A 26,928-nucleotide genomic window follows, 5' to 3' on the forward strand; every position below is an offset into this window, starting at 1 on the left:
TTAGGCTCCAGGATGCCTCTAGGATGCCTCTTGCTGGCTGAGGCTCAGGTGCAGCCAAAGGGGCAGATTGTATAACACAAGGCAAGGGAATCAGCTCTGGGTTGACACATACTGGTACAAAAGGACTCAGATACAGCAGTAGACAGAAGCTTCTAAGCACTAGGGCCTAGGGCAGACAGGAACTACTCCGACTCATTTTCAATTAAAATGGTTTAATCTTTGCTAGGGCATTCATCTGAAAACTTTCTTTTTGAGCAAAACAGTCTGTCAAGATTCCTAAACATAGGGCTAGGGTTGTAGTTCAGTGACAGAGTGTGTGCTTAGCATGGATAAGGTTCTGGATCTAATCCCCAGCAGCATAAAAATAAACTAAACAACCAAACAAGATTTCTGAAAATAAAGTGTTACTTTCAGGCGATTAGCCAAATACTCTTAATAGCCTCTTTTTCTGTGGGGTTAATAGGTAATACATGCAATATAACAAACCTGCTTGTTTTCTTTTTCCAGAGCTTCTACAAAGCAGCGTGTAAACACCTGAGTAACAGCTAGTACTTCTGGGGCTCCATCAGTTTCCAGGAGTGCACACCTGAACAACGCCAAGCCAGAACACAACACAATGAATCATTAAGACGGCAAACCCACCCACCTGAACTGGAATGAAAAGAATGGAACCACTTTTTGTGCCTTAACCTTCAGCAGTGAAGGCAGAAGGAATCTGTTATTCCCTTTTCTTTAAATCGAAAGGTACAGAGCTCTGCGCTCTCTGTCTCTGTTCTTGAATCGCTAAGTACTGCACCGCCTTTGACTTAGTCTGCACCCTTTTCACAGCTTTTCTGTACTGTAGGCCAGGACATGTGACATCAGCATATATTTTGCTTTTGTGAGTAGTGACAGAGCTGCCTGAAAGGGCAAAAATTACTCAGTCAAACCCAGCACAGAGCTGAAGAATCCAGGTGTACCTGGATCGGTTTCCAAGCATTTTCATACAATTAACTTTTCTTTATGTTTGTTTAAGCAAAAAAGCCAACTCAAACTTGGCTAGCTTTAACTTAGAAACGTACTCCTGCCTTCTTATTTCTGTGGTCATTTATAAGTGGCTTATGGTTGGTCTCAAGAAGGTTCCAAGTGGTGAGTAATTCGTTGTTATACAAATTCCTTTCCACAGGCCTGCCCTGGGTAGGTAGAGCAGGGTGGAGGCAGATCTCCACCCAGATTCCCAGTGCCCAAGAGGCTGCAAATAGTAGTAGGCAACAAGCTCCCCCAAGGGATCAGTATTAGGACTACATGGCTGGTACCTCCATGCCACAATCTAAACCAGTATGCAGGGACCAGCCTGCCTCTTACCCATTGTGAATCCAACATACTTCCCAGGATGGACTCACACTGTCAAAGTAAAGTTAACATGTTGTAAGATAACACGCGTCTTTCACTCTGCTTTTCAGAAAAAAATCTGTTAAGAATGGCTTTGTGTTGCTTTTTCTTGGCTTTCTTTAGCTTGAAAAGTCTTTTACGAAGATTGGTCAGCCCTCATGTGGTGAAGGGAGCATACTGCTACACTTTATTCTGAGCTGAGAAAAATCCTGCCTATTTCATAATAAAAATATGTAATTCAATCTGCTTTTCTGTATTATTATTAGAATTTTTAAAGGTTAAAGAAAAAAGTCATCTTAATTCTTAGGCATAGGCTTTTAAATATATATTGATTTTGAGTTTCTACCCCTAATCAAAAGCTCAGTGAGATAAGGAATAAAAACTTCTAACTTCTCCATGGTGAAGCCAGAGTCTACTACAGATTTTTTTATTCAAGTTTGGAAGCTTAGCATTTTTAGATCAACTACTAGCAGAAATAGCAGAATATTTACCTGAACATTTCATCAACAAGTCTGAATATGGCAGGGTGGCAGGCTGCTTGAGGCTGTAAAACAGAAAGACCATAAGGAAGTAAAACATTAAAGATATTTCATAAGAACTTGCAATTATTGGGTGGGTGAACTGTTCAGAACTGCCATATAGAGAATGGGCATATATCTTTAGGTGAGAAAAAGAACAATTGGTATGGGGGACAGGTAAACATGAAAACAGTAGTTCTCTTTGGCAAGGTATTATAGGCAAGCTTAGTTTTCTCTTTTTACTCTTGGATGTCCCACATTTTCCATAATAAGCCTGTATTATCCAGGAAAAAAAAGTTTACTGGCAATTCTTTTACCACTATGTCAGAGTGAAGACACAGAGCCTACCCATGTTACTAATTTTCCTTACGTGTGCCCCTGTGTCTGACCTCAAGTGGCCTGGAAGTATCTCAAAGTCAGGGATCTGTCTGCCTTTTGTTCCTGGGCATTTGGCAGAGTCCGTAATCATTTAGAATTATTACTAAGGAAACCAGTAATCCCTGCCACACTGGACTAAATAGCATCATATTTAGTACGCTATTAATTTAGCAGCTTCAACTGTTAGTATGAAGAGGGTTAATGAGAGGGAAAAATGATACCATTATCCTGAATGATGAAAGGTATCTAGCTTCTTAGACTATTTTTGTAATCCGCAAAAGCTGGTCTGTGACCTGGGTGAGGGCCTAAAAAAGTTTCATCTTCTTTGGCCAGAGCTCAAAGCAAGAGCTGATGCAGATGCCCATGTGTTATAAAACAGATATCTTACGGTAGCATCCAAATGTTAGTGTGATAGGCTGTAAAGGGGATTTCTTCAATCATATTACACTTGGTACAGCTTTGTGAAACATCTTTTACAGTTTCCATCAACAAGGTAAAAGAAGACACCTTTTTGGACTTCCCTGAAGAAAGCATGCGGTCACCCCTGGGGCTTCCCGCTTTTTTACTGGTGCTGCAATTTATGACATTGAGTGCGCGCCATCTAGTGCCTGCAGGTCGCCACTACAGGCCTCAGAAGGCTCCAGGCAAGAGCATCACGCCTGGTTCAAATGATGGGGTGATGGCTTTCTTATTTGAAGGAGAGATTTGTAATTTGCAAGTTTAAATATATTGACTCTAAATAGTGATCCATGACCTCTAATCCTCCAATGATGTGCATTTTTATCTAAGAGACCTAAAATTCTCAGATAAATGTATCATCAACTTAAGAATGTAACTCAGCAGAGCAAAGGCAGGTTACTCTTTGACTTTGATCTCAGCCAGTCAGTTAATCTTTTTGCTTCTAATCCTCACTGTAAATCATAACAGTTATTAAGAAGTTACTGGATACATGCCCAGAAAAATACCATAAAAGTTTCAGTGTTTTCATAATGGTGAAACAAACAAACAAACAAACAAGGGAAAAGAAGACTGCAAGTCTTAAAAGAAATATAATTCAGCGAAGTATGTCAGAACATACTTTTTCCAAGTTTCTGTAGAAAAGTGTTTAATTTCCAACAATACTGCTATGTGCCCACAGGCAGATGGGACAGTCAGAGCTTGAAAACACAGATAGAAAATAAGATCACAGCCAGGTATGGCGGCGTGTGCCTGTAATCCCAGCACTCAGGAGGCTGAGACAGGAGGGTCACTGGGAGTTTAAAGCCAGCCTTGGCTAGATAATAAGTTCAAGGCCAGACTGAACTGCATAGTAAGACCCTGTCTCAACTGCATGCCCTCTGCAAAGAAAATAAGAATGGAGTTGGAAATGGTATAATAAAACAACTCTAAAAGGCCTAAGTACAAGAGAGCCCCTTTGCAGGTTGGGTGCTTCTGAGGATCACTCTAAATGGCAAAGATGAACGTCCCAAGAGGCAGACTGGGGCTGCCGTAAAACCACAGTGGGGAGCAAGTATAGAGATTCTTATTCTTTCAGGACAGAACTAGAGGTCGGACACACTTTGCTCTTATGTAGTGTTTTCTAGCAAAACAGCTCGATCTAATGTTGCAGATGTCTCCAGGCTGTGTAGAATCTGCCTGTTCTCTTCATGCAGATGGACTCTCCATTTAGATTTCTTTCTTTCCAAATATTTCAGACCCATGGTTACTCTCAGCCTGGTTCCACAACCTGTCTTTGCTTTTATATCAGGGAAGAGGCCAGGGTATCCGGGCTGTTCCCTGCTGCCTGCATGCTTTAGAGGCAGTTAAGAAAGAAAGAAAAATAAAAATGAGACTCTACTTCCCGAGCACATAATTTCAGGGTCAGTGAGCACCTCACAAGGATCAGAGTACTCCTAGGCAAGCCATGTGTCCCTGTGACATCAAGTCACAAAAGCCCACTTAAACTGCTCTTATCAAAAGAGTCTTCCAAACAAAATTACAATTTAAATATACTTCTCTGGAAGCCATAGCTCCCCCTAAGTCTCCACAGTGTCCCTGTGAGTGACGAGGTAAACATTGAACCTCTCTGTACTCTATTTGTCTAGTGGGACACTCTGGCAACACAGTACAGGTCACTCTGCAGCCCAAGGCTGTGGACCCCAGTTCTGAAGCCCATGTTCTGCATGATTATCTTTCCTATGAAAATGAAGAATGGAAAGAAAAGCTCTCTCAAGTTTCATCTACTCATCTGTTTTTCTCCATCCCATCAAGATTTCTTCCTTCTCAAGCTCTCTTCTCCATCTGGCCTAACTATTTTCATGTAGATCATTTCAAGCAAACTGTCAGCAGAAGTCCATCAGTGAGCTGAGTTTTGTCCTCCCGCCCCCACTTCTTTCACCCTACGTGGGAAGACAAAGAGATGACTCTGAGGGAGAGCTGCTCTTTACCTTCTTTCCTCAGGACCAGGCTGCTCTGTACTCTATGGCTGATAAGACACTTCCCCTCCAATCTATCTACCAGCTGCCAATTAGCTACCACAGCTGCTCAGAACTGTTATGTTTGCCCCTCTCTGCCTAGAAGGACAGCCCATTCGCATCCCTCAACAAAACCAGGGAAGACAAAATCAGTGCAGAGGAAATTCACAATAACAATGTTAGTTAGCTCTTCCTGTGTTTGGAGGAAGAGGTGAGGGAGAGGCCAGCTTGCCATTTTGTAGCATGAAATGTAAAACAGCACAGATTCATCAGCTTGGACACTGATAATTATTTAATCGGCCATTTTCATCCCAGCTCATCAATGATTATCACGTCACCTGCTGCTTGCAAGAGTCCTTAGAACCAGGTTGATGGCACATGGCTGTAATCTCATCTACTCAGGAGGCTGAGGCAGGAGGACTGAAAGTTCAAAGCCAGCCTGGGCAACTAAGTGAGACTCCATTTCAAACATTACCGAAACAAACAAACAGGCTCAGGATGTAGGTCAGTGGCAGAGGACTTGCTTAACATGTGCAAGATTCTGGGTTAAATCCCCAGTACCCAGGGTGAAGCAGGAGAACACAGGAAGTTTTCAGGGAAAAGTAGTTCTTGTTTTCTATAGTCTTCTGATTGTGTGTGTTGGGTATGTGTGTGGGGATATTCAAAAGTGAGGAAATAGGGAAAAAGAGAAAGGAAATCCTGAAGTCTTTTTCACCCTTTATAGACTTATTCCCCTTTGAAATTAAGAGAGAAAAGGCAGATGAGTGAGAAAATGATGAAGTTCAGTAAGCTTGGAATCAATTTTCTTTTTATGGCCTATTTTAGTATTCTATGCAGGAAATGGTCTTTTGAAAAAAATTAGCTGAGGCTTTCCCTCCAATTTACCCACTAGCCAGGCCACTCTGTCCTGTGTTTAGCCAAGTCTCCCAAACCACTGTTATCTTGCCAAGGGGAAGCCCTTGTTAGTGTGTTTGTGTGTATAAATTAAAAGGAGACTATATTCACCACAAAATATTCTGCTTTAAAAAGTCTCCTTAAGATCTATCTCAACAGTAAACTCCCCTATAGAGTTAAATGATTTGTGTTTTTAAACCTACTTATTAAAAACCTTCACATGTATCATATAAAATAAGGCATCTTTATAAATATGTATTTTTCATTATGCCATTTTCCTCTTTTCTGTTTTCAAAATGCTAAATGCAAAACTGTAAATATCCCTTTTACATTTTAGGATCTATTTTGTTTTAAAACATTCAAGTTTCTTGCAACTAATTTCAGCTTGGAAGAATTATTGTTTCTTTTAATCTTTCCCAGATGTTGTTTATATTACAAGGAATTTTTTTTCAGTGCTCCGTAATGCAATTATTGTTTAATTAGTGATAAATCTGTCATTCCTGGGCTTAAAAACTTAACAAGTACCAAATGTACTTTTGTGTTTTAAATTTACACACATTCTCTGGGTGTTAGGATACAGGAGTGGGAGGTGCACATCATGGGTACCCAGCTCTGATGCTGGACAAGAATCCCCTTGAATCTGGTCCCTGTCCTGATGCAAGGCCTCTACCCTCTTAGCTTGTGGAGCAGGAGTGGGAAGAAAGAGCCTCAGCCCCATTACTGCTCATCTTAGCCTCTGGGTGGCAATGACTCCCTACATCCACTATGGGTTGGCTTTTGTTTGTTTGCATATTTTCTGCCCGCCCCCTCCCCAAACCAACCTCTGATTGGCTGCAAAGTCCTGCATCCCCAACAGTGAAAACCTATCTTGCAATTTGACTTTCTATAGAGATAATGCTGGGGCATCTGGTGCCCTCCTGAGGTGGACACTGGAAAGGGAAGCTGCTGGCTAGGCTGTAGATCCTGTAGCTTTCAGTCACAGACACTTTCCTACTTGACCACTGCTAAATCATCCACTTCAACTCATGTTAAATTACATGCGTCACATTAAAGAGCACAAAAAGGAAATGCTAAGACTGCTAATGAAAAAATAGAATAAGAAAACCCTAGAGCATGAGTGAAAAGCTATTCATACACAGAAACCAACACCATCCAGGATGTAGAGTTAACTCTTCACAGAAGGGGAACTCTGCATAGGGATTTGGTGAAAAGAGAGTCTTTTTGTTTTCCTTTAGAAGTGTCTACAACACTATCTGGAGAGCAGGGAAAAAGAACACTTTCTAGCTCATGCTGAGGAGTATGTTGAGGTATCTGGATACTTTTACATTCATTTTAGAGGAAAAATATTTTTTATTGAAGTACGAAGACTTTCAACAAGGAGAATCATTGAATATCCTCTGGTTTAAAATCTGGATAAAGTGAAAACAAATTCAATCCTTCACCCTCGGTGCTTTGCCCTGGCCTTCCTTATGCTCCTCTCCCTCCAGGGCAGATGGGCCTCAGAGAGCTGTCCATCAGCTGTGGTGGCTGCAGCAGGCGGGTGGGGTCAGCCCGCCAAGGCGCGAGGGAGGGCGTGGGAACCAGGGAGCCCCAGCCTGGCACACAGCACAGCACTACAGCCAAGTCCAGGGCCATCCTGCCACCCAGCCAGCTCTTTTCATTCAAATGTGGAGTCCAAACAATAGCTTTCTGGGCTCTGCAAACAGAATTGTAACAGGGAAACACAGCATCCTTCTGATGCTGAGCCAGCCTTGGGAAACTGACTAGTGCCAAAAAAAAGTTGCATAATTAGCAAATGGCTTTCGCTGTTTTCAGTGACATCAGTCTGTAAGGTCAAGCCTGAGGCTGCGGATTGTGGTCCTCCAGTGCCTGTGCTGTCAAGGGAAACACAGAACCATCTGTTTTTGAGAAGTTTCCATCTGCACAGCAAATGACAGACTGGGGTTAATACCTCAATTTATTTGGGGGGACACCAACTGCAGCCAGCAGCCATGTACTTGAGGATAGTCCAGTCCGTGAAAGCCAAAGGTTGAGCTCAAAAGTAACAGGTTTTGAAAACATATTTGAGAAGTTTCAAATTTTAGAATAAATATATATGCATTTAGAATTCAGGTGACATTAGACTGCTCTTTTTTTTTGGTACCAGGGATCAAACTTGGGTCCTTGTGCTTGCAAGGTGGGCATAGACTGCTCTTATTATCCACCATCTTAATGGAAAATACTGGGCCCCTGAGGTCCCTGAAAGGGCAAGAAACATTTGGAGAGGTCATTTCCCTTTGTGTAATACTTTTATCTTTTGTTCTTGCTACGTTTTGGTAACTATAGAATCTCTAGGACTCATTCGAGATAGTCCCAAGAGATGGAAATATAATTAACAGTGTTCCATATAAAACACAAGTTACGTAGACCATCACACTTTAATTGCTCTCAGGATCTGACTCTAATGTAATAGGCATCAGGTTCCCTCTGCAGCAAAGCACAGCAGTCTTGTGCTGGGCCTCATAGATCTCTCTGATACTTCTGTACGGGGCTGTCACTGAGCAGAGATGCTGCACTGCGATAAATGAATCAGATGATGCAATTAGGAAGCAGGTTCTTCAGGTTACCCTGCAATCACTCAGCCTGCCTAGCTCTCTGCACAGTGGGCCCTGGGTGCTGGAGGAGTACAGCCCCTGCCAATGGGGGCTTCCAGCTCATTGTCTGCGTTGTAATTACCTCCTCAAAACAAGAGGCACAGAGAGGTCACATCCTGTCAATGCCACAATAAATTAAACCAAATAACACCCTCTAGAATCCCCTTTAACCGTAATAAAAGCTCTGAATCTCTACACACATGCTCCTGATAAATGCTTTGAAAAACGAACTGACTTCGAAGCTGTTTGATGGAGGGAAGGTTATGGAAACTGAAGACTGTGCGACATGACGTCTAAAGAGAAGGGCTGCTTTCTCTTTCTCATTGGCTGTGCACTGCTCAGGTCCGAGTTCCAGGTAGAAAGAACGTGGAGACAGTCCAGAGAAAAACCACAAGGATCAACAAAAGATAGCAGAAAAGTCAGTGTCCCTCAAGTGTCCCACTGAGAGAAAACTTAAAGACAATGTACTAAGCACCCTGGAAGCAAACACCCAGTTACTCTTTTACCACTGAAAAACAATCAGAGAAAAAGTAAATTAGAAAGAAAAATTTTTGAGAGGTCATTTATTGCCTTAAATAATCTTGGAAAGGGCTGTCAGAAAGCTTCCAAAGTTTTTATTTTAAATTGTAATAATTTTTAAATAAGGTACATTTTTACTTCTCGCCTCAAAATGTGACTCTTACCAATCATGATGTCAATCAGTAATTATCCCTAAAAATATAGCCTCTTTCGGCCCTCTCAACCCTAACATATACCTGTCTTCCTTTCATTTTTCCTATCAGACACTAAACTTTCAAGTCACTTGCGTCCAGTCTGGGTCACCATCAGGTGCCTTATCAGTGCAGGTGAAGCACTGGCTACTCCTGCCTCTGGGCTGCCACTGGGAACACAGCCCCTGTGAGCTTCCACTCCGAAAGGCACTGGAGGCACTGCCTGAGTTAACCGGAGCATTACTTAGGGTTAGGGTTAGTGAAGGGTAGTGTGAACCTGTCCCAGCATTGCCTTGAAGTGCTGGGTCTTCCAGACCACTTGGACACTTATTTCACAAATATACAGTGTTTGGTTCATTACTAGCGCTGCATGTTAGACTAATTTTGTTTCACCTTTGTAGGGGAAAGAGCGGACAGGGTCTTGCGAAGTGGGCCTTGAACTCCTAGGCCCAGGTGATCCTCTTGCTCCAGCCTCCCAAGTTGCTGGGATCACAGGCATGCCACCCCCACATTTAACTTCTTTTATCTATTTTCATATATTCCTTTTTCTTACTTTTAGTTGTTCTGCTTTTGTGTGTCTTTCAATAAAACCAGCTCATTTGGAAACTATCTTTGCCTTCCCTGGTTTGTCATGTGATTAAAGGATAAAAAGACCTATCCCTTTTGGAGGAAATAATCTGCAAGGTGAAACTGTCCCTAGGTCTTTGGGGAACAGGGCCACGCTGGCTCATCCAGCGAGACATGTAATTTAAAAATATTTCTTTCTTGGGTACACTGGTCTTTTGCTCCTGTTTTTACAAAATGAGTGCTGACTCCACAGAGCTTCCTCCCACGGAAGGGAGACACCTTGTCCAGCCGTGCCGTGATGCTACTGACAAGGCAAAGTGGCCCTGGTGACGGCAGAGTCCTCCACCTCCCAGAGCTGAGGGGAAGGGAGACAGGAGCCACCAGAAGGGGAGGTTGCAAGGCTGACAGCCTTACCCCAAAAACTCACAGAAATCTTACGGTTTTTGTTTGTTTTGTTTTGTTTTTGGTACAGGAGATTGAACTCAGGACCTCGTGCTTGCAAGGCAGGCAGCGGCACCACTGAGCTACATCCCCAGCCCTCTTAGTTGTTTTTATTGCTTTAATCATTTTTCTGGGGGTTTGTTTTGTTTCTCTTGAATATTTTATTTTTTCCCTAGTAAAAAGCTGAGCTCATTTTCTGCACATTTTTGTTAACTGATTGCTACTGTCCCTTGTCTTCAGTCTCAAAAACTTACTCCTCGTGTTGACACAAGAAGTATTACTTTTAAAAAGCTTGTGGCCCTGGCCTTTTCCAGCACCTTTGGGCACCCCACTCCACGTTCAGCAAAGACACAGGGCCAGTGAAGGACAGAGCTCAGTCACTCTTCCTGTGTTAACATCTGCCTGTGGGTGGTGAGAAGGCAGGTTGCAGGGCTCAGCAAAAGTAACTGATGCATCACCTCAGAGAGAATCGTGGGGAACCTGCCAATCCAGCATTCCTTTGGGGAACCTACCCCCTCGAAGACTGTTGTCCAAATATGTGATACAAGGTGCAAGAATCCAGCAAATCTCGAACCTCTTCCCGTGTGTGCCAAGTATGTAGACAAGCCACAATGTTAGGTGTTTTCAAACTAAAATGTAACCACATGATTATTTTTAAAGTTCCAACACTCTTTTGTCTGTATCCCTCCCATTCGTTTTGTTCCTTAACTAAAAGAAATGATTTCCAGCAGCTCTTCTCAGGCCTTTCTCATCACCAAAGCCCAGCACATACCAGCAATGAGTCTTTTATAAAGCACTCAATCCTTCTCAGACAGTTTCTCTCACTGGGAATCAGCTTTGCAAAAAGATGCAGCATTGCTTTTTCAAGGCTGGGAAGATGCCGAAGCCAGAGGCTGACTACAGCTGGTGTGGGGAGAGAAATCTTCTTCCTTTCGGCGAGAAACAAGCGAAATGTTAGACAGAAATGGACCCTGAAGGAAGATGACCGACAATATTCAAAATGTAATTACTAATCCAATTTGTGCAGCTATTCCCCATGTTCTGGTAGCTGTTAACATTTATTTTATCTGTGATTATTTATTATAAACTCATTTGCAAAGCAATGTAACTATGCTTTCATTTCAATTCACCTTAAGAAATCAGAGAAATGCTCAAGAAAAATGTACTTTCAGAAAGGATAAGCAAATATATGCTGAAGAAAAAAAAAGAGAATGATAAAACAAATTACTTGAAAAAAGCCTTGCGATGTCCAGGTAAATGTAATCCCCAACTTGAGAAAGAGCTGCTTTGATAGTTTAAAGTGTGGAATCCCACGGCCATGACCTATTATCTGTATGATCTTGGGGGAAGTTACTTAACCTTTAAACTCACTCTAGTCATCTGTATAATGGGCCTGCCTCCTTCACAGCACCATAAGAATCTAATGTACCTACAAGTGTACAGTCAGCACACTTGAGTATTCAAAACTCTATTTACAAATTTGTTGTTTGAAAGTCAACAAATGATTTTGTTAACAATTTCACACATCGTAATTAGGGTCTAGTTAATGTACAGAGGACCTTAAGTGCGATATGCCACAGACCCAACCATTCTGTGCAGCAATGCTTATAGGGGGTGGGGGTGGGGGCTCTTGTGTCAGTCATGTGGGGCTTTACTTCCCCTCCTGGGAGGGGCATGAAGGAGTCTTACATTCCAAGCACTGGCTCTGAAATGGCCACAGAGCTGGCCTACAGGGCGTCCTGCCCTTCCTGCCCCATCCCACACAACTGGTCCTTTGAAGGCTCCCTGAAGATGCTCACCACTGTTAATAAGGAAGCTTGAACTGGGAGAAATCTCCTCACCACCCAAAGACCCTTCAGAGCCTGTCCCCTTGTCATGAATCCGGGGCCACTTTGCTGCATGAAGCCCAGGAATGGGGATGGGGTGGGGCAGGATCTATCCCCAAGGGCTTCTCCCTTTTCCTCCCACAGGCCTTGTTCTGGATTTACCCTGGGCTACAAACAAAATGAAAGGTGGGGGGAACACTGGAGGAATAGTAGAGGGCAGAAGGAAGGAGGGAAGGGCAGAGCTCCTTCCCCGTTCTCCCTAACCCCACACCTGGCACAGAACTGCCACAGCGTTCACACCCCTCAGAGTGGAGAAAAGGGCAGAAGAGATTTGTGAAGGGTTTACCAACAGCATGGTTTGGCATGTGTGGGTTTACTGTGGGAGGCACAGGTGAGCAGAGACATCAAATATATCCTTAAATGTCCAAGATCTGGCTGAAGGCACACATCTGGGAGGCACTGTGGGTGGGTATGCACTCAAGGGAGAGGCTCCCAGTGGGACAGCCCAGGAACACCAACACTGAGGTGTCAAGCAGAGGAGGAGGGTGACACGGGCAGAGGAGATCGTCATCAGAGCTCAGAAGAGGCAAGACTTAAGAAGGAAGGGCCAGCTGAGACCAACACTATGGAAAAGCTTTGAGGCTGGCTATCCAGGCTGGCTCTGGGTGGAACCAGAAGAGGGTGAGTGCAGGGGAGGGACACTGGGAGGTAGTCTGTGGGGTGCCCTGGGAGGTGACTTTTTGAAGACCACATGGCTCATTGCTGATGGGCAGGATAGTCACTGCAGCAGTACTGTAAAGACACCAGATTACAGTCCATTTGCTTCAAGGAATGTGCTCCTGTTTTTAAGAAATGAGGTGGATCTACATCCCACTGAAGAAAATCCAAAGAATATTGGTTAACAAAAAAGTTCCAGAGATAGGTAGGGGTGACACACTATCTTTTGTTTTTAAAAGCTACTTTAAAAAGATAGAAAATTTCTGAGTGCAGTGGTGCATACCTATGAATACCAACTACTTGGGAGGCTGAGCTAGGAAGATCAATCCTCGACACAGGAACAACTTTATATAAGAAAAGCTTTATATAAGACTGTAGGGCATGGCTATCAAAATACTGAAGAATGATGAGGAGGAGATATTTAATAGTTTCTTTACATACCCTGATCATACTGTTTGATCCAATAAAATAAATATACACTCTGTGGAAATTTCAGAGTCAATGAGGTAAAAAATAAAATGAAATGTTTTTAGGGACACAAAAAAGTTTCATTCTCTTCAACATGTGTTAGTTGTAGAAACTCTTAAATTTGCCCTTTTTCTGAGCTATATTTGTTCTACTGTCAGGACAATGATGAAAAGGATGAATTCAAGGGAAATAGGAGAAGATAAAACTTTGGCCCCCCACTTCCTACCTAATTATCAGAGGCATTTTCTGTACTATAGCTATGTTTTAGATAATAAGAAGGGCATTCTGGGATTTATGCATAATGTACTACAATTTCCCCCTCAAGTAATGAGGAATAGACTCCTGGTTGATGTTTTCACATTGAACACCTAGTTTTTAAAAAGTGAAGATTTCTGACAAGCAAGAAAAGTCCAAATACGACAATTTCATTGCTGTGAGACTTTCAGACAGATGTTTTCCTGACATTTAGAAAACTCACAGTGTTTCTCCAAAACACTCAGTGTAGTAAGGTGGTGACTTGCCCCAGTTCTCTCCAAACAGAGGCAGTAGGGAGAGAAATTGGTCCAGCTGCTTATTAAATAATTTTGGCTCCAGTTTTTTTTATAGCTACCATAAAACCCCCAGAATTGCAGAATTAAATTCTCCCTAAGAAAGGTTCCTGAGAGGCACCCTTCAGAGGGCTATGCTCCAACTTCTAAAGCTGTCTGGGGAGGGAGACTGCGGCGTCCCCAGCCAAGATGGACACATCCGTGACAGCCTACTTTTCTAGCCAGGGCTGTCTGAGCTGCTAGGGAAATCTATTAAAATCATTACCATTTGTTCCGGAGAATTGCATAAGACCAAGGAATTGGAAAGAATATTTCATTTCATTCTAAAGGTACATTTACATGGTAACCTGACCTAAGACATGCACCACACTTGAGGAAACTGTCATTGTTATCTGTATGGGTAGAGAAGCCTATGTCTCAAAACAAAGTGTGGAAGCTACCAAGAGGATGAAATGCCCACCCCTCCAAAAATTTCTAATGGTTCCAAATCAGGACCTGCAGATTTTTATATGAAAAAATTTTCAATGACTGGTTTTGTAACTTTTTTTTTTTTTGGTACTGGGGATTGAACCTGGGTCCTTCTGTTTGGAAAAAAGGCGACAGAACCACTGAGCTAAATCCCTGGTCCTATGACATTTTATTAAGGATGAAAGAAGATAAAGAGAAACAGTGAGAACATAGGAAATCTCAATCAATGAAAAAAAAGAGTTTTAGTTACTAATTCTTTGCCTCCTTTTTGTCCTTGGACACTGCTCTTTCTTCCTTCCAACATTCCCTTGTATTGACATTTAAAGAATGATTTTTCAGAGTTGAAAAACCACAAAACCAAAAGCAACCTTTTAAGTTATTCTTTGATTTTTTAGAATCTCATTTTTCCAATTTATAAATGGGTATTGTAACTGTAAGGGAATTTTAAATAACCAGTGGCTCCTCATATTAATTCCTGAAGCTCTCAAGGGACTTCCAAGAGTCACTTTCTTGGCCTAAATACTGGTATGGTAGAAAGGTCTTATCGTGAATAACAAAAGATGCTCCTCTCACTCTGACAGGTTAGCTTGTTCTTGTTTTTGTAATCTGACATAAAAAAGCACCCTGATGAGTAAACTACTCATTGGAAAATTATTCAAAGAATATAAATGAGGTTCGTTCATTGGCTAATTCTTTTCTTATTAAGCATCTTTGGAAGCCATATTAATTCTTCTGGTATTGGGAATTTGGCTTATAGTGGCCTTTGTTTGGGACCTTTTATTATTAGAAAATGATAGGATCTTGAGGAAACTTCAAACACTGTAAAAATAATATAACTATCATTAAAATCAATAATAATAACAGCAGGCCAGGCTACTAGTTACTGAGTATTTCTTCTGGGCACCAGGCTCTGTGCCTAGTAGATACTGGACTCACTAAAATCTTAGAAGAACATATGTACCAGTTTGCCTGGGACAAGTTCATAATTATAAATGGGAACCCTCAGAAGTGTTGCAGTCTAGATGCTAAGTTATATGGTCATCCTATTTAACACTTACAGCTACCCCATGTTAGTTGGCTAGCCAGTCATTCCTACTATCAGAGAGTCCTTTTTTACACAGAACACTTTTCATACCAACTCTGTGGGAACCTCTCCCTAACACCAACCAGTTCTCTCTCTAGAGACCAACTGAGTAGCCAGTGATTCAATTTGGTTCTGATACTACCTACGGAGGGTTAGTGCAGACCCTAGGATTAAAAGCTCAATCTTACAAATGTCTTTTACTTCAGATGACAATTACAAGGCTGGGCCTCCTTATCGATTTGCTGTAAGTCAAAGGTTCCTCCTTCTTCAGGTTTGATAATTTGCTAGAATGGCTCACAGAACTCAGAAAAGCACTTTATTTACTGTTACCAGTTTATTATAGAGGATGAAACTCAAGAATGGCAAATGGAAGAGAACACAGACCCAGCTGGGAGGGATTTGGAGCATCTCAGTACAAGGTATACCACCCTCCAGCACCAATCCAGAGGCTCTTTAAGCCCCATACATTAGGGAGCTTCATGGAGGATTCTTTGTGTAGCTTGACTGAAACATCACTGCCACAGTATGCCAAGTTCTGAAAGTCAGGCGTGGGGCTCAAAGTTCTACCCTTTCAATCACATAGTGGCTACCAGCCCCAACCTGAAGCTCTCAGGGGCCTCCAAGAGTCACTCCTTTGGCCTAAATGCAGGTATGGTGGAAAAAGCTTATCATAATAACAAGAGGCGCTTCTTTCTTCCCGACTCTGAAGATTTTAAGGTTTTAGAAGCTTGAACAAAGACCAAATATACACTTCTCACTATGTCAGAGTCTCTGAGTCATGTGTTCATTCCTTCTCCCATTTCTCCATGGTTCCTTCATTCAGATACAGACCAAATACTCTCCATGCAGTCCTCAGAATCCTCAGGGTTCTGAAGCAGTGGATTTGGGCTTATGTCCAAGGACATGGCATGCTGAGTGCTTTGACTCCACAGACCTAGGGGAGTAGCTCAGCAGCCTCCTAGGAGGGCTTCATGCACTGTGCTGCATGCAGGTGGCTGTGTCAGCGACCCCAGGGGCAGATAGGAAAAGTCAGGTTTGACATTTCGGCCAGAAATTTAAATACTTCTTTACATTATTTAAGTTGCCAAAGAGGATGCGGAGAGCATGTGTTGTTTAAAGGAAGACAGGCAGCTCATTTCTGAAAATACATGACTATTTTTGCAAGACAAGGCCAAAGAAGTGCAGCCAATTATAAAACATGAAATTCCACTGGTGTATTGCGGTAAGCAAATAGCTGGAAGACTAAACCCAGGGAAGGGCACATTGGTGAGCGACAGCATGTGGTTTCTAACTGACCAGCAGCCAGCCCATTTGGGGAGCCCAGGGGAGCCAGGGGGCCCAGGAGGGGTCTGGCCAGGGGGACTGAAAGCCTCCCTGTGCCAACATGTGGCAGGGATGCTCCGTCCACAGAAAAGCGTCCATGGAAAGCCTCCAGGTCTTACGCCACTGTAGGGGGAGATTGCTGAGCTGAAGCTCAGGAATTGGACACGTTGAAGACCACCCAGCAAGTATTTCTGGACAGTCTGTCCCTTGTAATTTTCCAAACCAAATAAATTTTATGAGCTGCTGAGGGAGGACATGCTATCACAGGAGAATGGCTACTCGTGGGGCCAAAAGTGGGGACCACAGCCACAGCTTTGGGGGGTTTTACAGAGGATGCCAGAGGCATTTTATCCTTGCTTCCCTTTAATTTCAACTTTGGTTGAAAAAGCAAGACTGGATGCAGAGGGCGCTGAGCCCATATTCTTCTAAAACCTGTACTCTTATGAATCAGAAAAGGAGTCACCATGGTGAAAGGCAAAGATCATTTTACTTCAAAGTATGAATTTTGCGAAACTGCGGTTGAGTGTGAAAAATGAAAGCTGGCGGGGACAATCATGAGAACCTCAAGTGTGGACAAATCAAGAGCCAGGAAAGGCAACACAGGACACTGTTTAAACTTCTAAGATGATTATTACTCATTATCTCACAGAAATAATGGTAACTGGGCAGATTCCTCAGGAAATTCAGGTTTACTGAATACATGTTGACACAGGGCTTAAAGAAAGTAAAAAAAAAAAAAAAAAAGGACTTTATTTTTCAACCATAAAAATGATGTTTTAAGGGGCCAGGGATGTAGCTCAATGGTACTACAACTGTCACACAAGTGCAAAGTCCTGAGTTCAAGCCCTGATACCAGAAAAAAAAATATATTTGACCTTTTAAACATTATATACCTACACTTCTATTTTTTTCCTGAATCTTACTTTATCAAAGTAAGCTTTCACATGAAATGTTATTAAAATATGCAAAAATCCTCAATAAGATACTAGGAAACAGAATATAGAGGGCCATCAAGATTATACACCTTGACCAAGTTGGATTTATTCCAGGGATGCAAAGATGGTTCAACATATGTAAATCAATAATTGCAATACACTATATTAACAGAATCAAGAAAAAAGAATATGATCATCCCAATAGATGCAGAAAAAGCATTTGACAAAATTCAACATCCATTCATGATAAAAACGCTGCAGAAAATTAGAATGCTCTGTATCTCAATTTGATAAAAGCTATCTATAAAAACCAACAGCCAACAACATATTAAATGGTCAAAAACTGAAAACCATGCTAAAATCAGGAACAAGACAAGGATATCCACTGTCACCACTCCTGTTCAATATAGTTTTGGCAACATTAGCAACAGAGATTAGACTTGAGAAAGAAATTAAAGCAATAATGATAGGAAAGGAAGAAGTTCAACAGTCATTAATAGCTGATGATATGATACTCTACATAGAAGACCCAAAAAACTCCACCAAAAGACTTTAAGACTTGATTGACAGATTAAGTAGAGTTGCTGGATACAAGATAAATAGTGAAAAATCAATAGCCTTCTTTTTTTTTTAAATAGCCTTCTTATACACAAATAACAGACTATCTGAGAGTGAAATTAGGGAAACAATCCCTTTCACAATAGCATCCAAAAAAAAAAGAAATATCTAGGAATCAATCTAACAGAGGAAACAAAAGACCTCTACATTGAGAACTACAATGCTCTGAAAAAAAGAGATTGAAGAGGATATAAGAAAATGGGAAGACACATCTTGTTCATCGGTAGGAAGAATCAACACAGTGAAAATGGCCATACCTCCAAAACTGCTATACATATTCAGTGCAGTCCCTATTGAAACCCCAACAGTATATGTCATAGAACTAGAGAAAACAATCCAAAAATTCATTTGGAATTAAAAGAGACCAAGAATAGCAAAAGCAATTCTAGGCATCAGAGACATGGCAGGGGGTATCACAATCCCCAACTTGAAACTATAGTACAAAGCTACTGTGATAAAAACAGCATGGTACTGGCAAAGAAACAGACTCGAAGATCAGAGGAACAGATTAGAAGATGCAGAAACAACTCCTGACATACTCAAGCTACCTCATCTTTGACAAAGGAGGCAAACACCCTCACTGGAGGAAAGATAGCCTCTTTAATAAGTGGTGTTGGAAAAACTGGATTTCAACTTGTCAAAGATTGAAACTAGACCCATATCTTTCACCATGCACTAAACTAAAATCCAAGTGGATTAAAGATCTAAATATTAAAACAGAGACACTAAATCTTCTGGAAGGTAAGTTAGGTAGAACTCTTGAAGATATATGGGCATAGGAAAACACTTTATGAACAAATCCTCAGTAGCATAAGAACTAGCACAAAGAATCAACAATTGGGATCTCATCTTTTTAAAAAGCTTCTGTACCATCAGAGAAATCACAAGCAGAGCTAAGAGACAACCCACAATGTGGGAAAAAATTTTTACCAGCTGTTATCTAGAATATATAAAGAACCAAAAAGAAAGACCCCCCCCAATATAAAGACCCAATTCAAAAATGGGCATCTGAAATGAACAGACATTTCTCAGACAAAGAAGTAAAAGCAGCAAATAAATATATGAAAAAATGTTCAACATCATTGGTCATTTGAGAGATGCAGATGAAAACAACACTGAGATTCCACCTCATTCCAGAAAGAAAGGCTGCTATTAAGAAATCAACCAATGAGAAATGCTGGCGGGATTGTGGGGAGATAGGAACCCTTCTCCATTGTTGGTGAAAGTGCAGACTGGTGTGACCACTGTGAAATCAATATGGAGATACCTCCAAGAACTAGGATTAGAAGTCTCATTTGACCTAGCTATTCCTCTGCTGGGTATCTTCCCAAAAGAATTAAAAGAATCATTCCATAGTGATGTATGCTCACTCATGTTTATAGCAGCACAGTTTGTAATAGCTAAAATTTGGAAACAGCCAAATTGCCCATCAACCAGAGAATGGATAAAGATGTGTGCTTTTTTTTAAAAAAATAAAATGGAGTACTACTCAGCCATAAAGAATGAGAAACTACAGTCATTCATAGGAAAATGGATGCATATTGAGGTCATACTCTACGTGTAAATACTGAAAGTTTCTCTGGTGTGAAAACTAAATGTGTAAGTAAGATCCAAATTGTACAACTGATAATGTGAAATAGGAAGAAAAGGGCTAACGGTATAGGGGAAGTGGGAAGGGTAAGTGAAAGGAACTAAGGGAAAAGAAAAAATATTAAAAAGGAAAAAATGGAAACGAAGTCTTTGTAAATAGGGGAGGGTGGAAGGGGTAGAAGGCAGGGGTATGGGGAAAAAATGAGAACCAAGATCTGTCATGTAAAAGGTACAAGATCCCAATGATAAATGTAACTGTACTGTATACCTAAAAAGTACCAATAAACTCAATGAAAAAAAAGTAGATATGAACCACTAATATCTTGGCAAGAAAACCATACTTATAACAAAACCTAGGCCTGGCTGGCCTTGGTGCATGGCTTATTTCTCAGGTGTCAGCACCAGCCAAGAATGCTAGATTTTTCTTTGAAACATGGCCATACCTCCAGGTGGACAAAAATTTAAAGTGTGGAACTACACTGAGAATCTCACAGTTTTTCCTGTTAAACCTGTGTGATGTCGGCACTCAGTGAAAATGCAACAGTGGATAAAGCTGCTGCACCTCAGGAGCACCAGGGACCAGCTTGCTGTCACTGTCCTTGCCTGTACTCCTTACTGCCACACCTCACAGGAAAAGCAGATGTATTCACCTAATAACCTTTGATGAAGCAGTGTAATCGCTACTGATTTTACTTGTTACCCTTGAGAAATTTAAAAATCCATACAGTAAAATATACACAAAACACTTCTGCTCCATGAACAAAAACAATGGTTGTCTGCAGAAAAGCACTCCTACACCTACCTTTGTGAACTCTGGAAATTTAAGGTTCATGGAAATGTACTTGAAAGAATGACTAGCAGACAAACAATACTTACTCACACTTGACTATTTGGCATACACTTAAAACAAAACAAAACAAAACAAAACAAAACAAAACAAAACAAAACTGCAGCAAAATGACTCAGTCATCTTAAAAAAAATAAATGACAGAATTTGTGGCCCAGGATAAATCTGAGGTCTTAAACAGAAATTAGAATCTTGGAGAATCTATGTCTGTCAACATGAGCTGACAGCTTCCCAAGAGTTAGAGATACTGCTAATCAGACAGGTGGTGATAGTGATGATTCCAAGTATCCCTGCTGTATACTGGAGTATGTCAGATCTACATAACTCAATGAACTCAAAGTTTTGTAAACAAACGATGCACAGTGCTGCAAAATCTTGCAAAAGATCCAAAATAGTACATGATTGATGGGTTTTAATGTAAGAGTATGACAAGTTCATTAATAGAATTTTAGATTCTACACTGTTACCATTTTTTTTTTAAATGACTATTTTCAAAATTTGGAAAGGCATCAAAGCAGAGTGTCCACAACTATCTGAGATGGCTACTGTAATATTCCTGCTTTTGCCAACTACTTATATGTGTGGGGCTGGATTTCCTTTATACACTTCAGTCAAAACAGACTTCAGTCCCACCAGACTGAATACCAAAGCAGATTTGAGAATCAAGTTGTCAAACCACACAATGAAACCTTGAAATGTAAAAACAATGCCAATCTTGCTAAACAATAGTTTTGGATTTTTTGGAGACAGGACCTTCCAGTGTAGCCTAAACTGGCCTCAAACTCACTTCTCCTGCTTCAGCCTCCCAAGTGCTCGGATTAAAGGCATGAGCCACCATACCCAGCTTGCCAAACATTTGTGTGTGTGTGTGTGTGTGTGTGTGTGAAAAGATCATGAGTCTTCATAAAAATATGCTATTTGTGTTAACATATAATCAATTTTAAAAAACAAGACTTTTCTGGGCTGGGGATTTGGCTCAGTGACACCATGCCTGCCTCGCAAGCACAAAGTCCTGAGTTTGACACCCACCCCCACCCCACCCCACCCCGGGCTGGGGTAGAGGGGCGCACACACGACTTTTTTTGTTGTGCTAAGGATCGAACCCAGGGTTTCTTGCATGCTAGTTAAACTCTCTACCAGTGAGCTATACCTATCCCCCCAGCCCACCAAGTATTTTAAAGTTAAATATGACAAATATTGACAGGTATCATCTACATTTTTAAAAAGTTCTTTGGGATCCTCCATTTTTAAGAGTGAAGAGAGATATTGAGATCAAAACATTTGAAAACTGCTATCATACTTCTATAGCATTTCTAACACACCACAATATTTTCTAAGAAAAGGGAAAACAAAGCTGGATAACCGCATAAAAAGGTACCACTTACAGCAAAAAGGCCTCATTTACAGCTTCAAAGAATGCAGGACAGAGGACTTCCTGAGGTTCACATCCATGGTAGGTGAGCATGGCCTCCACTAGGGGTTCAAAATCAGGCAAAGTAACAAGTGGGACACAAACCTGTGACAAGGACGCCACTCGTTCGGGAGCCATCCTAAGCAAGAAATAAAATAAGGAATAATTACCCTAATCTGAGAGCCACATGTAATTAAAGACATAAAATCTTCATGCTGAAAAGGCCAATGACTATTTTGGCCTGAGCACAGAGAGAACTCTCCTAATATCTTCTAGTAACTCTTCTTCCATTAGTTCTCCAAAAAGAAACCCTTTAGCTGCCCTTCCCATTTTAATGTCACTCACTATCAGGATTTTGTTCGGCATAACTAACTACAGATGCTTCTAACTGGCCATGCCCCCAACAGAATGCCCAAACCCTCCTTCTTCCTGAATGAAGCTGGGGACTGGTTCCTCCCTTTTCTCACTTCCCATTTGATCCAGTACTGTCAACTCACTTAATCCTTCTCAACATCTCTACGGATACCTCTGACTTCCGACCAGCACCACCTCTAGCCTGTCAGGTAGTACAGCCTCCCCGCTTTCTCCCTGCCTTTGCCCTCACTCCTAATACTTACTGTCAGAACAGCTCCTGACGCCCTTATAACTCCACATCATACCACTTATCTGCTCATAGCTTTGCAGTTGTGTCCTGTCTCCCCCAGAGAAAAAGCAAAGTCTTGAGTAGCCACTTTGGCCTTCCCTGATGGGCCCTCTCACTCCCTGGGCTTCTCCTACTCTTACCTTTGTCTTTTCTGCCTCCTGCTGCTCCACATAAGGCCCTGCTGTTCATTATGCCTGGAAGCCATGGCTGACTCATCTGCTTTGTCCAAGACTCAGCTCAAATGTCACTTTGTGAGCAAAGTCTTACCTGACTATACCCTATCAATGCACTGTCACCTGTGCAATCTAAATTTAAATGAATTAAATCAAAGTAAAATAAAAAATCCAGCACCTCAACTCTACAGTTCTCTAGTAACTATCAAGTCAACCAACTGTGTCCTTCTGTTTTAAGGAGTAACTGAGTTCATTAAATCAGGCCGACTAGCACTACAATGGTATCTCAAAAACAGTTGCCAAATATGCTGGAGTCTACAGTTTCTGTCATTTGTAATAGCAATTAAATACATATCAAAATACTCTATAACATTCTCTCATAGATCTGAAGTTACCTGTATATTTTTTAGATTTGCACATTTTAAAAGTTTAATAAGAATACAACATAATGAGCAAATTACTTTCTGGTTCATGCTTAAAAATGGGATATTCCCCCACTCTGGAGAGTAAAGCAGGAGGATCACAAACTCGAGGTCACTGTGGGCAACTTACTGTGAGACCTGGTCCCAAAAGAAAAATGAAAGAATGGGCTGGGGATGTAGTTCATTATGAAGGCCCAGGGCCATAAGGGAAAAATAAACAACAACAGCAACAGCAAAAAAGAAGATATTGTCATTTATTTATGAAGTTCAGATTTATCATTCCTTTCCTTTCACTACTATGATCTCAAAAGTTCAAGCAGCCAACAGCCTGTGAATAATGTTATGCTGTTGCCTCTGCTCCATCGAGATATTCATGTGGTTATTGTTTTAACTTTTTTGCTACATGAATGTTTAAAATTAATTTCAAACAAACAACTGCATAAAATACAGAAATTGATCAAGGAACAACAACAAAAAGAAAAAAAATCTAGAATTTGATCTAGTTTTCTTTTATATTATTTTAGGGGCCTCATAAATGGTCTGTCATGGTATTTTAAGAAGAGATTCACCTACCACCAAGTAAAATCAACAATTCAATGGCAGAATATTTAAATTTGATCCAGTTCTTTGCTAAAAACAACTTGAAGGAGTGAAGTTCTGGACTTGTTGAGCGTCGTCAATTTATTATGTAGTCCTGCAGTTTGCAGCAGATGGCTTAGAAAGATACAGTGCAACCTCACCACAGGAAGGACATTTCCAGTAGTACATGGCTACGGTCAAGACTTCTGCAGCTGAATCCTGTGCAGAAATCACTTGGAGCGCTGTTCCGGCAGAGGCAAGACCTAATGCCTAGAATAATCAGTCTGAAAAGGGCTGCATAACTCCCTGTTAAAGTTGGCTTTCCAGGTCTGGCAGGCTTCAGGCCAGAAGAGGAGGCCTCAGAGGCCAGCAACATCTCAAGGCCCTTCAGAGGGTTAACAACTGGCTTGCCTGCATTTTACTAGACACAAGCACTACCTAAGTTTATAGAGACTTCAACATTGTTTGGGGAAGTTATTCATCTTAGACCTTTTTCAGCCTAGCTAGGAGATAAATTCTCAGCCCATGAGCTACAGTGCCTCTTGATCAATGTCCTCAGTGCCACAGTCATCTTTCCTTCCCACCAATCACTAGGTGGTCTCCAGCTCTCATGTTTTCTCTTCTCAAATACTTGGAGAAAAGTTGCATTTACAGGTCCTTTGGGGAGCAGGATTAATGAGTCACAGCTGGAGGGCAAGATCACCCCGTGTGCTTTTTCATTTCTAACTCTGGATGAGTGATGAGCACATCTTTTAATTTCACAGACATACACATAGCCCTGACTCTATGCAAAATATTCTGCTAGATTTGTGTAGAATACACACATGAAAAGACATCCACTATTACACACAAACACACATATACAACTCTCTCCCTCCTATCCCACCCAGGTAACTCATATATTCCAAAATGTTCAGGTATTCACAACTGAAACTAAATGTCTTTAATATCTTTGAAAATGGATGTTTGCTGAGCTTGTGTACATAGCTCTTAGTCTACCCATGAGGCCCTGGGTTTAATTTCCAGCAATCCCCCTTGGCCCACAAGACTTCTCAATCCATGGTGGGGACCAGGGATTTAGCTCAGTGGTTCCGCCACCTGCCTCACAAGTTCAAGGTCCTGATTTCAATTCCCAGTATCAAAAATAAAACAAAACACAAATTTATAAAAAACTCATAGAAATTTCACTCTACATTATTAATAAAATCACCAGGTGGTGAGTCAGAAAAAGATGACAGAGCACTGTGGAAAGTGAGTGTTGCTGAAGGGACATCTGCCAATAGTAAAGAACAAGAAGTTAATTTTAGAGCCAGAGGCCAGCCCCGATACCATGAGTAAGTGTGCAGATCCCGGAAGCCAGGGTGAGAAGCCAGTATGGACCAGAGCAGTGAAGTTACATGCAGGTCCAGCCAAGGCCTCACCCCCACAACCTGGCCACCTGGGCCTACAGGCCCCAGCCAAAAACCCACCTGGGTGCCGCCATGCCTGCCAAGCTAATTCTTTGAAAAAATAAATAAAAGGAAGGACACCAATTAATGCAGTTATAAATGAAAAAGGTGAAATCAAAACGGACACTGCTGAAATCCAGAAAATGATTAGCAACTACTTCACAAACATATATGCCTAAGAACTGGAGAACTCAGAAGAAATAGAGAATTCCAGATATAAATGAATTGCCTAAACTGAACCAAGAAGACTTAAAAGACTTGAATAATCCAATTATAGGAAATGAAATTGAAGCAATAATTATAATAATAAAACTATGAACTAAGAAAAGCCCAGAACCTGATGGGTTCACAGCTGAACTCTACAAGAACTTCAGGGAAGATTTAATACCAATACACCTGAAACTTTTTAATGAAATTGAGAGAGAAGGAATACTTCCAAAATCATCCTCAAAAGCTAACATCTCGATCCCAAAATCAGGCAACGATCCAACCAAAAAAAGAGAACTATAGGCCAGTTTCTCTAATGAACATAGATGCACAAATCCTTAGCTAGATACTGGCAAAAATAATGCAACAAACCAAAAAGATCATATGTGGTGCCACTGCCTACCTCACAAATGCTAGGTTCTGAGTTTGATCCCCAGTTATGGGAAAAAAAAAAAAAGATCATACGCCATGACCAAGTAGGTTTCATCCAGGGATGCAAGGATGGCTCATCACGTGCAAATCAATACATATAATTCATCACATAAAAAGCAAGGACAAAAAAAAAATCACCTGATCATCTCAATAAGTGCAGAAAAAGCCTTTTTTTCTTTAGAGTGTACAAAATACACAAACCTGCTGTGTTTCTGTGTGCTAACCAATAATCCTGGGAGAAAATTTAAAAATATCCCACTTAAAATACTATAAAAAGGAGTAAAATATTTAAGAATATTTGTCCAGGGAAGCAAAAGTCTTCCATATTGAAAGCAACCAAAATTCCTGAAAAAGATAAAAGACAAATATGTATGCATCCTGTGTTTATGCCTAGAGATTTAGTATCTGTAAATGTGCGTAATACCTAAAGCCATCAAAATGCCCATGACATTTTTTGTAGGCAAGAAAAAAATCTTAAATTCCATAAAGAACCTCAAAGTACCCCGGATAAACAAAACAGTCTTGAGGAAGAAAAACAAAAATGGTGACCTCCCACTGCCTTCTAAGGAAAAAAAAAATATACAAAGTTAAAGTAATCAAACAAATGTGAAGCTGGCATAAAGACAGACATATCACAGAATACAGAACCAGCAGGAAACCTTCATGTGTGTGACAAAATGAATTCTGACTAAGGTACCGTAGCTGCAGTTGAGGAAAGGATACTCTTCTATAAGAGAGAAAATGATATTTCCATGTACAAAAGAATTAAGTTAGACCCTTACCTTATACCATATGCAAAAATTAAAGACTGTAAAACCCTAGACTAAGAAAACAGGGAAAGCTTTGTAACTGGAATTGGCAGTGATTTCCTGGATGTGATACGAGAAGTATGGGGAAGAAAAGCAAGAATAGATAAATGGAACTACATATAATTTGAAAGTACAGTGCAAAGGAAATACTTTCCAGATTGAGTGGAAGCCTATGGAATGGGAAAAATACTTGCAAACCATCACTCTGAGTAGAAAGTACAGAGAATTTCTGGGCTGGGAATTTAGCTCAGTGGTTCCTCAGCCTGCATTGCTATCAAAGGACTGAGTTTGATCCCCAGTGCCCACCCCCCCAAAAAAAGTACAGAAAATTTCTACAATTCAACTGTTTAAAAAATCTGATTTTTAAAATAGGCAAAGAGAACTTGAATGGATTTTTTTCAAATAATATACACAT

General features: G+C 41.0%; 1 protein-coding gene across 1 annotated transcript in view; it reads right to left on the bottom strand.

Moving 5' to 3' along the window:
- The window catches only part of Fancc (FA complementation group C), a 196,551-nt gene that overhangs the window by 20,713 nt on the left and 148,910 nt on the right, over positions 1 to 26,928 (bottom strand). Inside the window, 4 exon segments of the mRNA XM_010636140.3 lie at positions 487 to 586; positions 1,863 to 1,915; positions 10,738 to 10,894; positions 21,775 to 21,939. Of these exon segments, the coding sequence (XP_010634442.2) occupies positions 487 to 586; positions 1,863 to 1,915; positions 10,738 to 10,894; positions 21,775 to 21,939 (475 nt within the window).

The sequence above is a fragment of the Fukomys damarensis genome, unplaced genomic scaffold (assembly GCF_012274545.1).
Source record: "Fukomys damarensis isolate Sample0158 unplaced genomic scaffold, DMR_v1.0_HiC HiC_scaffold_27, whole genome shotgun sequence".
NCBI lineage: Eukaryota > Metazoa > Chordata > Mammalia > Rodentia > Bathyergidae > Fukomys > Fukomys damarensis.